The following is a 13,216-nucleotide window of genomic DNA, read 5'->3' as shown; positions in this document are numbered from 1 at the left end:
GGTACAAGTTTGTGGTATAATGATGTGGATGGGGGCTAGCCAATTCCCATGGCCTGCCCCGTGACAGAGCCTGTGCCAACTAGCTTTCCTGTGGAGGAGAGCATTGTAGCGCAAGAGGAGCATGTCCTTCAGGATGACTTGGGCAAGGGCCCTCGTAGCGTTTAGTAGCACTGATTAGACTTTTAGGGTGTATCTCCTGGGCTCAGGAGTGTGTGTATGTACATGTTTGTGTTCTATGTGTGTCTGTATATGTGCATGTGTATATGTTTGTGTGTTTATGCTCATTTTTGTGTTTGCGTGTGTGTGTGTGTGTGTGTGTGTGTGTGTGTGTGTGTGTGTGTGTGTGTGTGTGTGTCTCGTGATGCTGAGTGGATTGGGCTGTAGAGCCATATGGTGCAGGCTGGGATTACGAGCTCATCAGGGGGACACTCAAGCTCAAGTCAGCCCTCTAATTGATACACTGACCCCAGATCAGTGATGGGCACCCCTCATTTCACCTCCCCAGCCATCAAAGCCATCCCCATATTAATGAAACCGTGCAGTTTAGCAGAAAGACAGAAGGACAGAAGGAGCTGGTGCATTTTTTCCAGCCCCGGTCTTCTGAACCCTCTGAACTGTAAAATCCCATGGGTGAATCACTTACAGTACAGGAATACAAGCTGGACAGAGCAAGTGAATCAGCCTTCTACAGGCTGGGTAGTTATCATGGTTGAATGATTCACCTAGTGATTCACAGAGCTGACCTAACTTTACAATGTGTTTCTGATTACTTGTGAGTAAAACTGTTTTTCTTTCTCTTTTTTTTGTTATGTTGTCCTGGAAAACTTCCATGGTCCAACTGTTTGTTTTTGGATACAGCTTGATCTGCTGTAAATATTCCACTGTATTTAATTTGAGGTCCCCTCACACACACACACACACACACACGCACCGAGAGCGAGGTGACAGGCATACGATCAAGGGCATCTTGACCCAGATGGCACATTAATGGTGAAGGGGGGGGGGGGGGGGCAATGTGACATTTGGCGTGTCTGGATTAGCCTGCGTAGTGTACTTTTAAGCCCTTTGTGTAGATCGAACACGACTGGGGTGGGAACTGGCAGCGCTCTTTGACCTGTCCGTCCGGTACAGAGCTGTAGATCAGATTAGGGAGGGAGTTAAATAAGCGACTGTCTGCAGGGCTTTCCCCACTGACGCTTAGAGCGAGAGGACAGAGAGAGAGAGAGAGCGAGAGGACAGAGAGAGAGAGAGAGAGCGAGAGGACAGAGAGAGAGAGAGAGAGCAAGAGGACAGAGAGAGAGAGAGAGAGCAAGAGGACAGAGAGAGAGAGCAAGAGGACAGAGAGAGAGAGCGAGAGGACAGAGAGAGAGAGTGAGAGGACAGAGAGAGAGCGAGAGGGAGAGAGAGCGAGGACAGAGAGAGAGAGAGAGAGAGAGAGAGAGAGAGAGAGAGAGAGAGGACAGAGAGAGAGAGAGAGGGCCGGGGCAGGTTGCACCCAAAGACATTTACCTGAGGCGACGTCCCAGACGTCAACAGCTAGCCGTGCTCGGCAGACTGTAGGGGCAGCGGCTCGAAGCGCAAATCGGTGCAATGTTCCTCTGTTGACCCGCGCTCTCGCCTTCTTTCAGGTTTTGCGACGGTGAAGCGGAGGGAAGAATGAGAAGACTCTGAAGAGCGGGACTGACGAGCTTTCATCGAGGAAGGCCCTCCCCCGTCCCCCGTCCCCCGTCCCCCCCCCACCTCGACAGCCGCGCTAATGTTCTCTCCCGACCAAGAAAACATCTCCACAGCCTCGACCAAAGTGCCAGTCAAGTATGGGGAGCTCATTGTACTGGGGTAAGCAGACCTGACTGAGAGAAACAAAAAAGGCACAGCTAGTCTCCTTCAAGGAGAGCCACTAAGGACAGGCAAAAAAAAGCAAGCTCTGGGTGATTAGATTGAGGTCAACTGTGATTCAGTACCTACATTTGACATGAAAGTGACATGACAGTAGAGGGCTACAGCCAGCAAGGCAAACTCATGGATTTTTGAAATGAATGTTGTAAATGTCACCACTGCCTTATCCGCACCGATGAAGAAAAGGGCATTGTCGCTTTGCACAGCACTGCTGTTGGAAGGCTTTTGACACCCGTGTCTGGGATGATCTAAAGCCTTGATCCCATTCATGATAAACTGCTTGTGAGGTTCAAGGGATGATCGTCTCTCAGGAAGCGAGGGAGGTTTCCCCGCATGGGGCCAGCGCTCTGTACACCGTCTGCTGTCTGTATGAGCGGATGAGTTCATGTTTGAGTTCATCTCTTTCCCAAGTCTTAACCGAAACCAACAGAAACTGGAACATTTCCAAAGGGAGTGATAAAGAGTGGGGTTTTTGCCCCCCAAAAAGGGAACACTTTTCTGGGGAGCGAAACGAACAGCGGTTTGGATAAGGGAAGCGGGCCGAGCTGGGGGCCGGCGTGGCGTTTGTGGCGTTGCATTCTCTCCTTAAGATATTCAGCGGCGCAGATAAATCTTCCGGGACAGATACAGAGGAGGCAATCCTCTTACTGTAAATCAATGTAATGTACGGCGTGTGGAAGCCAAATTGGTTTGCAGCGCGCTCTGTAATCGCGAAAGCGCTCAGTTTAGTTTAACATCTTTCCTCTTCACACAGCATCTCATCAGGGCTTAAAGCCGATCCCGTGTGTGCACCCTCTTATTCACGTACTCCTTCGTGCCTCTGTGTGGGTGGAGCACAGAAAGGTGAGGCATAGATTTTCTGCCTTCATCCGTGCAGATGGGCATTCTGGGATACGTAGATCAGACGGACTCCCCCCCCGGGCACCTGACAGTGAAGTTCAGTCGAAGGGAATGCTGTTCCTTTTCTTCTTGAGGTGGAAGGACATTCCCAGCCGGTGGGGAGAAGGAATGCAGACATGGAGGAACTTGTCGTAAAGGCTCCTCAGAAATTCCCGTCTCCTTAGCTGGCTTAGCTCTGAAGTTACGCGTATTCTTGTAAGGAAAAAACAAAAAAGAAACATTCTTTCAGCCCATGTTGGCATTTTTTTTGTTATGTACCCTGCCAGCAGGAATGCATTAGCAGTTAAATGTGATTGGATCCCAGACTCATCAAAAGAATTGTGAAAAAAAAACCCCTGGAATTTCTAGGCTCAGGGCAGTAAGAATTAGATCACAGTCTCTTGTAGCGTCCCCTTTTGGCACAGCAGAGAGGTCTAGCCGCCTGTAATTTCAAACATCAAAGTAACTAAAGCGTTCCAAGTGGAGTAACTGAGAAATACACAACCCAAACATTTTGGGTCAGCTGCCCCACTGACCTTGACCGTTTTGTGCAGGTGAACGTATACATTTACTCTGTTGGCTATAGAATCTGATTATTGCTGGACGCTCAGTTTTATTTCATTTATGCAAATAAGTAATTTACAAGCATTGCACCTGAGGATCATAAACTTGGAAACCAAGTCTGATACAGATAAAGACAATTTATCAGTGCGCTGCTGGTATCTGCCTGCTTGTAAAGTACACCGGTTGATAACAAAGGGAACAAGGGCTGTTGATGGAGTGCACCAGGTCAGACGCTGTGGTGCTGGCTGGGTTGGAGCAGGAAATTCCACGCTGTGCAGCACAGTGGAGGACTGGCACTGGGGCAGGCCAGGGTCCAGGCGAGAGAGCCGGCGTGAAGGGGAGAGAGAGGGGACGCGCGGCCCGAAAGAGGACGGAGCCGGTCCAACCGCAGGTCTTCCAGGCACGGGACGTGGGCCACGTTATCGCCGTTGCCGGTCCCTTCCCTCCTCCTGTCCTGCCGATCATCTGAGCGATGACAAACGCGTGACCCGCCCACAAGCGCGACACACAGCTGTCCTGTACATGACTCCGTCTTAGTTCACTCTCACCACACCAACTTATCCCCCATCCAGAGTGAAGGGGGAGCGGCCCCAGCCTTGCAAGTCCATAAGCAGACGGCGACTCCGAACGCGCATGCCAAAGACTGGATCTACCTCAGCTCACAGAGAGTTCATGCCCCCGAATCGTCTGGGAGAAGCTGTGACGGGCGCCGCTGCTCTGCTCCGCTCCCCCGGCCCGCGTCACCTTTGTGTCTGTGGGCAGGGTCCCTCCCCCCCCGGCCACTCTCTCCGTCACGCACGCGATGCTGGCCCGGGGCCGTGCGCAGCCTTGAAGCGGCCGCCTTAGCGTAAGAGGATCGGAAGCCGTTTAGCGTGAGCCGCGAACGTAAACAACAACAGATCTGCTCGCGCGCTTACTGAAGCGACCCCATTGTTTGCGGAATGTCTTTGTCCTTATGGAAGCCGGCAGATAAGCCGTATCCGCATTATTTATGCCGTTTATTCACATTATCGTCCCTGTGAACGATTAAACATTGTGCTGGTGTTTACTTAGTTACGTTTCATAGTCAAAATGTAACTGCAACACAGTTAGATGTTTGATGTTAATACAGCACCGCTTGACCTCTGTTGAAGGGCAGAGAAGCTATGACTGTGTGTCTGTTATGGTGTTCAGACGGTAGTGTCCTGTTGTGGTTGTGCACCTGTGACGGTGACAGTAATGTCTGGTGGTGATTGTGTGCAGGTACAATGGCTCTTTGCCGAATGGGGACAGAGGGAGGCGCAAAAGCCGCTTTGCTCTGTGCAAGAGACCGAAGGCCAACGGGGTGAAGCCCAGCACGGTGCACGTCGCCTGCACGCCACAGGCCGCCAAGGTAAGCGTCCGCAGATTGCGGCACAAATGCGCTGACCCTGGATCAGGGCAAGCTGTTTTCATATAACGTTCTGGGGTTATGACTACGGATAGACAAGCTGATCCAGTATCAGCTGTTGGGGGCGGAGTGCACTCGTAGGCATAAGGCTTTGCCCACGTGGCTCATATCCCAGCAGGATCAACACAAGGTAGCATAAGAAATACAAATTGCAGTGCTTTTACAAACACAGGGCTGTTACAGGGTCAGATTGGCAGCTACCGTGAGAAACAGGAGAGCTTTGTTACGTCTCTGACTGAACTGTCAGCTGTTCCCTTTCTTACTCACAACCTACAAGCTCCTTGGAAGTGAGCGATCACTTTTCCAACTCCAAGGAACTTTCCACAAAGAGCACGCCAAAGGGGAAAAAAAAATAAAAGCCTAAAATATGCTATCTGAATTAAGAGGTCGTGATTTGGTTGTTGAATTTCTGAAATGTCAAGGGGGTCATATTTTTTAAATGCTCGTGCTAAATCGGATTTTGGCAGAATGCGTTCACGCAGCGGCGACGGACGTGCCGCGTTCCCCCCGGCGCGTCTCTGCGCCAGCCTCCCGGCAGGGCGTGGCAGATGCCCGGGGTGTCGGCCTCCGCGGGCGCCTGCAGCCAGCGCCCTTGTTTTCACACATCTGGTGACGGTTTGAGCACATGAATGGCTTCTCTGTGGCTCTCCATGCTCCCCCCCACCCCCACTCCCCCCCCCCCCCCCCCCCCCAGAGGCGCTGAGCTCAAAATCGCTGTAATTCATAACAGCGGCCTTACCAGCTGGCTTCTATTTTCTGCCAGCGCGCTGGTGTTGCTGTCGACAGGGTGTAGACACCCGGGAACGGGGTTTTGGGGGGGTAGTGGTGGGGGATGGGTGGTGGGGCGCGAGGCACGGCGCACCAGATGCAAGCTGTGTACCACCGCCGAAAGGGATTTTCGTTTCTTGCGGGAAGAGGGTTTGTCGCGCCCCCCTCCCCCATTCTGATAATCTTCCTGTCACCTGCAGGCTATAAGCAACAAGGACCAGCACAGTATCTCCTACACTCTGTCCCGAGCACAAACAGTGGTGGTGGAGTACACGCACGACAGCAATACCGACATGTTCCAGGTACAGTAGGCCGCCGCCCGTCTCCTCTCCTCTCCTCTCCTCTCCTCTCCTCTCCTCTCCTCTCCTCCTCTCCTCTCCTCTCCTCTCCTCTCCTCTCCTCTCAGTGTGCCCAGATCCGTATCCTCTGCCCTCATCTGTCATTCTTCCGCTCTGCTGCCTCCTCTCCCTCTAATTCAGCGCGCTTCATCCGCCAGACCGGTTACAGTATTTTCAAATGCCATGCAATTATCCCATTTATTCGGCTAAGTAACAATTACGACTGCGACGGCCGTGACTGTGACTCTCACCCCTATCCCTCTGCTGCTTTGTCTTTGTCTGCTTGCTTCTCCCCGCTTCATCTGCTGAGCGTTACCCATTGGCCAGAATAGAAACCGTTCTGCCAAAGCTTGCGCAATTACCCCATTATCCCTTTATGACAAAGTGACAACTGTAATAAATCAGTCACCCTCCTCAAAACCATCGCCTTCCCGCTGGCGTTTTTTCCCCTGCTCTCTGTCTCCTCTCCTCTCTCCCCCGTGGTGCTTTATTGACCCCGGCGTGTCGGCGGGGGGTGGGGGCAGTGGCGGTAACGGCGGTGACGAGGCTCTCCCCTCTCTGACGCAGATCGGGCGCTCCACGGAGAGCCCCATCGACTTCGTGGTGACGGACACGGTGCCCGGGAGCCAGAGCAACGCCGACACGCAGACGGTGCAGAGCACCATCTCGCGCTTCGCCTGCCGCATCATGTGCCAGCGCAGCCCGCCCCACACCGCCCGCATCTACGCCGCCGGCTTCGACTCCTCCAAGAACATCTTCCTGGGGGTGAGGCCGGGGGGCGGGGCAGACACACACGCGCGCCGGGGGGGACGTGGTGGGGGGAATGAAGGATTTGGAGGAGAGGTGGAGTGGAGGAGTGGGGAGTGGAGGTATACCGGGCAGGTGGCCAGAGGGGGAGGCTTGGACGTGGAAGAGGCCAGGTATGCTTTGATGGAAGCCAGCAGCAGAATTGGGGAGCATAAAATGCAGATGTTTCGGTGATGACAGAGAGGCCCTATCCCCCAGCTAATAACCCCCACCCCCGGCGCCCACAGGAAAAGGCGGCGAAGTGGAAGACGTCAGACGGACAGATGGACGGGCTGACGACCAACGGCGTGCTTGTGATGCACCCCCGGCACGGCTTCACTGAGGACTCCAAGCCCGGCGTGTGGCGGGAGATCTCGGTGTGCGGCAACGTGTTCACCCTGCGGGAGACGCGCTCCGCTCAGCAGAGGGGCAAGATGGTGGGTATCTGCACACAAAGCCCGGCATGTATTTCACACCGCCCCCCTCACCTCACCTTCCCACCTAACACGACGGACTCAAGGAATGTAACTAGTGCTTAGACATAACTCCCAAAGAGGTGCTGTCCTAACACTCAGCACCATGTTTCTTAACGCTAAATTCATTTGGGCTCAGATAATAAAATTGGGATTAACAGATAAAACCCTTACAGGCCACAGGGATCTTTGGTTGTCCTTCCGCCTTAGGTGCCCATTACGTATGTGATCCAATTTTGTGTTCAGAATGAGTCATCTTTTTTTTTTTTTTCCCCCCACACCTTCATTATGTCTGAAGTGAAGATTAATCCTCAAATCTGAGCCCCTGGGGATATTGAAGGTTAAGAGTGAGCCGGCCTCTGGTTTCTTGGTCGTCCTCCTCCTCCTCTCCTGGGCAGTGGTACTCTGGTCAAAAATAGAGATGCTCTAATCAAGACTGGCTTCTGGAGTTGGGAGGAAGGTTTGGGGGGGGGGGGGGTGATTGAGCTGGAAGGATACAGTGTTGTTTCGTGAAATTATCTGCCACGGATCAGTGAAATGCATTAGCCGGTGATTGCCGCCGATGAGCACATTCTCTGAAGGCCACCTTGCGATAATCTCTCCTGACACCACCGCTGTGCGATCCAGTAAAATCTTTATGGAGTAAAAAAAAAAAGCCCTCCGCTTTATACGAGCTCTCTGCGCTTCATGGTAATTACAGCCTCGCCGTGACCCACTTTTCCATCCTGGGGAAGCACTGTCCTCGTTTACCTCCTGAAACACAGATTCTGCAGCGCAGTCTCACGAATGTAGGGCTGTAGGCATCGCACACTGACCCGCGGCTGAACCCCGCCATTTCCGCGCGTTCCCTCCTGCTGTATCGGTGCGCTGGGAGCAGGGAGGCGGGGTCAGGTGGGTGAGGCGTTGCGGAGCGGGGCAGGGCCGGCCAGAGCCACGTGACCGCACCCCACCCCCCCCCCCCCCGCCGGGAGCGGACGTGGCGCCGCTTACTCATTGCCTTTGTGTTTGACGTGTGAAGCGGATTGAATAGGGCGGCTGGAGAGGTGCAGGGTGCCCGGCTAATCTCCATGCTCGCGGGCAGCGTAAAACAGCCAGGCCCGTTACAGCTGGCACGGCGGTGCCTCTCCGCGTTGAGGAAAGACCACGTTCTGCTGGGGAAGCGCTGATAAAAAGGCATCTGCACGTCCCCGCTGGCAGCCAGATCTGGGACAGCAGAGATGACTCAATTCCACATGCCCGACTCAGAGCCCCTCTCTCTCTGGGACAGGCAAGAGTCCACAAATTCCCAGCGCTAACTTGCTCTTTCAAATGGTATCACCTTTTTTCCTGTGCTTATGACTCGTACCATCCTTTCCCAAGGGAGGCAAGTTGGCCTGTCCAGTTGAGCGCCTGGTCGACCCCTCATGCATTTTACGTTTACATTTATTCGTTTAGCAGACGCTTTTATCCAAAGTGACGTACAAAAGTGCATATAGTGGGCAAACAGGCACAAGGGCAAGATGTGTACAGGTCATACAATGCAGATAGTGCTGAAGCTGAGCACAAGGTCGGTGTAGACAGAACTAATCTGATCTAAGGTTGCGTATATCAAATACAGTCACTGGGACAATAAAGTGCTGCTATACTACCTAGGCAAAAACGTGCTACAAATACAACGTAAGAGAGAGTGCTACAAGTATGAGCCAAGAATCTTAGATTTACAAGGTCAAATGGCAAGGGTGTCAGTCCAGGTAGAGGCTGAAGAGGTGTGTCTTCAGCCCACATCTGAAGGGTTGGAGTGAAGGAGTTGCAAGGAGGCTTGCAAGGAAGGCATTGCAATAGTCCAAGGCGGGAGAGCACAGTGGCCTGGACAAGCAGCTGGGGTGAGTAGGTGGTCAGAAAAGGGCGAATCCTCCTGATGTTGAAGAGAAGGAATCGACAGGAGCGTGTTGTCTGCGAGATGTATTCGTTGAAGTCCAGCCTGTTGTGGAGGGTGACACCCAGGGTCTTCACAGATGTAGAGGAAGTTACTGTGGTGCCATCAGCAGTAACGGAGAGCTCTTGAAGAGGAGAGAGCTTGGCCGGGATAAGCAGTAGATCGGTCTTGTCCAGGTTTAACTTTAGGTGGTTGGAGGCCATCCATTTGGAGATGTCATGCAAGGGAAGACCATCATTTGTAATGTTATTTAGTGGTTTATTTTGATATTGACCACAAGTGTAGTTTGATATTTGCTAAACTCTATTAGGAAAAGCAAAGCTTGTTCTTTAATTAAAGTCTGTCTCTGATTCATCACTTTTAAAAATGTGTCAAAGAGATTGTGTAGAGGTGTCAGTGAAAGTCAAGAATAGTTTGTGGTGTTAATACACTTGAGCTGCATGAATCGTTAACAAGAAATCACAAGTTCCTTTTCATGCAAATGACTTGCTTTGATGCGAGAAATTTGCTTTGCTTTTTAATTAACCTTTAAAATCCTACTACTTAACGGATTATTAAAGACATTGAATGAACAGAGTTTTTTTCAGTTGCTGAATTCCTCGTGATGAGCTCTGAAACACTGCATAAATGTTGATCTGAGAGCAAGCCAGTCGACTGCTGTATTTAGGCTTCTTTTCAAGCTGGAAGGGGAGTATGGGACAGCCCTGACCAGGGGAAAGGGTCTGATTATCCAAAGACACTCCCAAAGACACTGACTGGAATGGACGGCTCAGCTGAGCTTGATGATGCTTGTTTCATTGACCTTTGACCAGGGTTTCCAGCAGAAAACAATGGTGGAATAGACACCTGGCAGTGGAAGTCAAATTATGGAGGATGAGTCAGTCAATGTCCTCAATTGCCTTTTCAGCTAGATTCACTCTGGCTCCAGCCATTTCATCTCCTTCTCAGTGTGTCCTTGCCCATCAAAGTCTTAGTTTATCAGCATTAAAGTCGATGTTTACAGCATTATGGCTGCGTGTGGTAATACATTTGTTATGATAGTGCGGTCAGATTATAGCAGTAGACCATCACAGTAAAAAGGCAGTGCAATCCATGGCTGTGTCTAAGCAGTGTCCTGTCATGACGACTGGGGTGAACTCTTGTTATTTAGGAGAATTTTCAGTTGAGGATACCTTTTCTTTTTATTTCAGCTGCAGTCCAGCTGCTGCTGGGATTGGTCTCTCTGTACTAACGAGAGTCTGCATTTGATTTTGTCTTATGTGGGTTTCACTCACCTGTGTATGTGGTTGACCCTCTTGTTTGCAGTGTTTTTTCCCCTAAGCATCAGCCCTGCCCAGCCTGTTAACACTTCACCCGCTCTAACAGCCCAGAAAAGTAGCGCACAGTTACTTAGTCATACATTAGTCACAACTGGAAATTTTGGGGAATCATTGTCACAACAGTACAGATCACACGTCACATTTGCTGCGTACTGTACTGTGATCAAAGCCTGTCGAGAGAACAATGGCTTTATATTGGTGTGTGCTGTGAACTCTGGGTGAGTTTGCTTGAAATGCTTGGAATGCTTTGTCTCTTTGGCACGTGTCATTGACATGACACTGATAACACACCCTGGAAATATCTTGAGGTAAAGAGTACAAGCTTCCAGCCAGTTTCCTCTCCTCGCAGACCTCTTGGCTTCCTCAGATGGCTTTTCTGGAAGCTGTCGGTCGTGTGTTTGACCACCCAGCGACAGTGCGTCAGTCCGCATATTCTCAGACAATTTTATGTCGTTCTGATGAGATAAAAACCATTACTTTGAGGGGGAGGGGGGGGGCACAGAAAAACAATTATGTGAAATCTGTGTGGTCTGGCCAGCTGCATTACAGACACTGAAATAAAGGCAGTGATCCAGGTCTTCCTGGATTATCCCACACCCTGGAGACCGAGACAGTGAGGAACAGACAAGGGGTTGGAGGGATGGAGTCTCTGTTGGGTCATGAACTCATCTCACCTACTGTAGAGTTTATGGACATAAGCTCTGCCCCGGAGAAAATGCAGCCCAACTCCCACATTCCTCATACCACGCTGGAAAACGCAGCATAACCAATCACGCTAATCACACCCTCTCTCACCAGAAAAGCCGCTTTGAGTTATCACCCTCACAGCTGTACGCAGACGTCAACACCCACAACACACACCCCTGAACGAATACCATGGAGGGGGAAAAAAAAAAAGAATTGGATAGTTTGCCATCTACAGGAAAATGATAGGCATTACAAGCACTTTTAAGCATTACAAACCAGTGTGCCTTGCCTTTTCTGCCTGGGTTTATACATCCTGATGTTTTTGTCACTTGTAAAACAACTGCTAAAGTCCTATAAAGCAGTGTGCCCACATGGTTGTCCCTGGCCTCACCTCTTCGCTCCCACGCCCAGGTGGAGAACGAGACGCAGGAGCTGGTGGACGGCTCGCTGATCGACCTGTGCGGGGCGACGCTGCTCTGGCGCACGGCGGAGGGGCTCTCCCGCACCCCCACCGTCAAGCACCTGGAGGCGCTGCGGCAGGAGATCAACGCCGCCCGGCCCCAGTGCCCCGTGGGCTTCAACACGCTGGCCTTCCCCAGCATGCGGCGCAAGGAGGTGGTGGACGAGAAGCAGCCCTGGGTCTACCTGCACTGCGGCCACGTGCACGGCTACCACAACTGGGGCAACCGCGAGGAGCGCGAGGGCAAGGAGCGCGAGTGCCCCATGTGCCGGGCGCGGGGCCCCTACGTGCCCCTGTGGCTGGGCTGCGAGGCCGGCTTCTACCTGGACGCTGGGCCGCCCACCCACGCCTTCAGCCCCTGCGGCCACGTGTGCTCGGAAAAGACGGTGGGCTACTGGAGCCAGATCCCGCTGCCGCACGGCACGCACACCTTCCACGCCGCCTGCCCCTTCTGCGCCCAGCAGCTGAGCGGCGAGCAGGGCTACATCAGACTCATATTCCAGGGACCCGTGGACTAGGCCCCTACCGTTCGGCCACTCTCTTACCCCTCAGCTATGCTTATGACTAAAGGTATAAGCTGGTTTCCTTCCTTCCTTAAACCTTTTTTGCTTTTTTTTTTCCACACTTTTCCTTTAAGAGAATTTCAGACTATTTTTTTTTCCTTTCTGATTTTTAAGTGACCTTTTTAGTGAGTGCTATTTTTTATTTACAAAGAAACAAAGATGACTATATTTTCACGGGAAAGGATAAAGAAACAAACAACAAAAGCCCACGCACCCGCACACAAAGACATTACTCGGGTGTTTTTTGGTGAAGAAATCAAAGAAGTATTTTATTTACTAATGTGTTATGATTTAAGATTTTAACACTCTCTTATTGATGCAATATCCATTTATACATCATACGAAACAGTGTGTTGTGTGTGCGTGTGTGTTTGTGTGCATTTTTTTCCAAACTGAACATAACACAACCTGAGCAGAGAGGAGAAATATTTATGCTTAATAAATAAAGATACCACTTCGAAATGCAAACTACATTAGTTTATAGGAAGCCATTTACAGTCTTGTTTCTTAATAAATACTATCCTGTATGGTATACTTAACTTGAATATTCATTTTTATTTGAATACAGTAAACATGCTAATCTGTATTGTAAAGTGATAAGAAGGTAGCCGCGTTTTGGGACTTAGCTCTTGTCTTTCGTTTTTGCTTTTTTTGGGTTCACAAGCATCTTTTCAGCATCTCTAACCAGTTAATACTTTTTTTTGTTAAAGGAAATGTGGTATTTCCTTCATGCAGTGTGCTGGCTTTTGTAATATGTATGTATTTATAATGAATGTCTCTCACGGCATTACTGTATCGTTATTGCATTTGGAACAATGGGATCAGGGTTCATCTGGAAAGTCGCCTTTTTTTTTTTTTTTGCCCAACTTCAAGCACCCCTCCCTCCCCATGAAATGTAAGCCCTTGTTCGAGACAGCTGCCTCTGCTGTCACCCTGTGAAGCGCAGGTCCCAAACCGAAAGCCCAGTTTGAGTTCTTGAATGTGGCCCTTTGTGTGAGACCTGACTCACAGAAGCCCAGGCTCTTTCCCTTCTGCCTAGAACTGACACTGGTGCTGCCAAACTGTACAGTAAAACCCAGACTGGCATTTTAATTTATTATCTCTTTCCCCCCCACACATATTTTCATGTGCATAATTAG

The 13,216-nt window shown here is 50.9% G+C and overlaps 1 protein-coding gene across 1 annotated transcript in view; it reads left to right on the top strand.

Moving 5' to 3' along the window:
* LOC118791166 (E3 ubiquitin-protein ligase pellino homolog 1) overlaps positions 1–12,132 on the top strand; it is a 35,990-nt gene extending 23,858 nt beyond the window's left edge. Inside the window, exons 2-7 of the mRNA XM_036548451.1 lie at positions 1,629–1,836; positions 4,582–4,711; positions 5,737–5,838; positions 6,442–6,639; positions 6,909–7,097; positions 11,466–12,132. Coding sequence (XP_036404344.1) covers positions 1,757–1,836; positions 4,582–4,711; positions 5,737–5,838; positions 6,442–6,639; positions 6,909–7,097; positions 11,466–12,032 — 1,266 coding nt within the window. The 5' untranslated portion in view covers positions 1,629–1,756 and the 3' untranslated portion in view covers positions 12,033–12,132. The remainder of the gene's footprint in view (positions 1–1,628; positions 1,837–4,581; positions 4,712–5,736; positions 5,839–6,441; positions 6,640–6,908; positions 7,098–11,465) is intronic.
* The last annotated feature ends 1,084 nt before the right edge of the window (positions 12,133–13,216 follow it).

Source organism: Megalops cyprinoides, chromosome 1, assembly GCF_013368585.1.
Source record: "Megalops cyprinoides isolate fMegCyp1 chromosome 1, fMegCyp1.pri, whole genome shotgun sequence".
Taxonomy (NCBI): domain Eukaryota; kingdom Metazoa; phylum Chordata; class Actinopteri; order Elopiformes; family Megalopidae; genus Megalops; species Megalops cyprinoides.
Note: the sequence above shows the minus strand (reverse complement) of the source record. Positions and strands in the feature narration are given on the sequence as shown.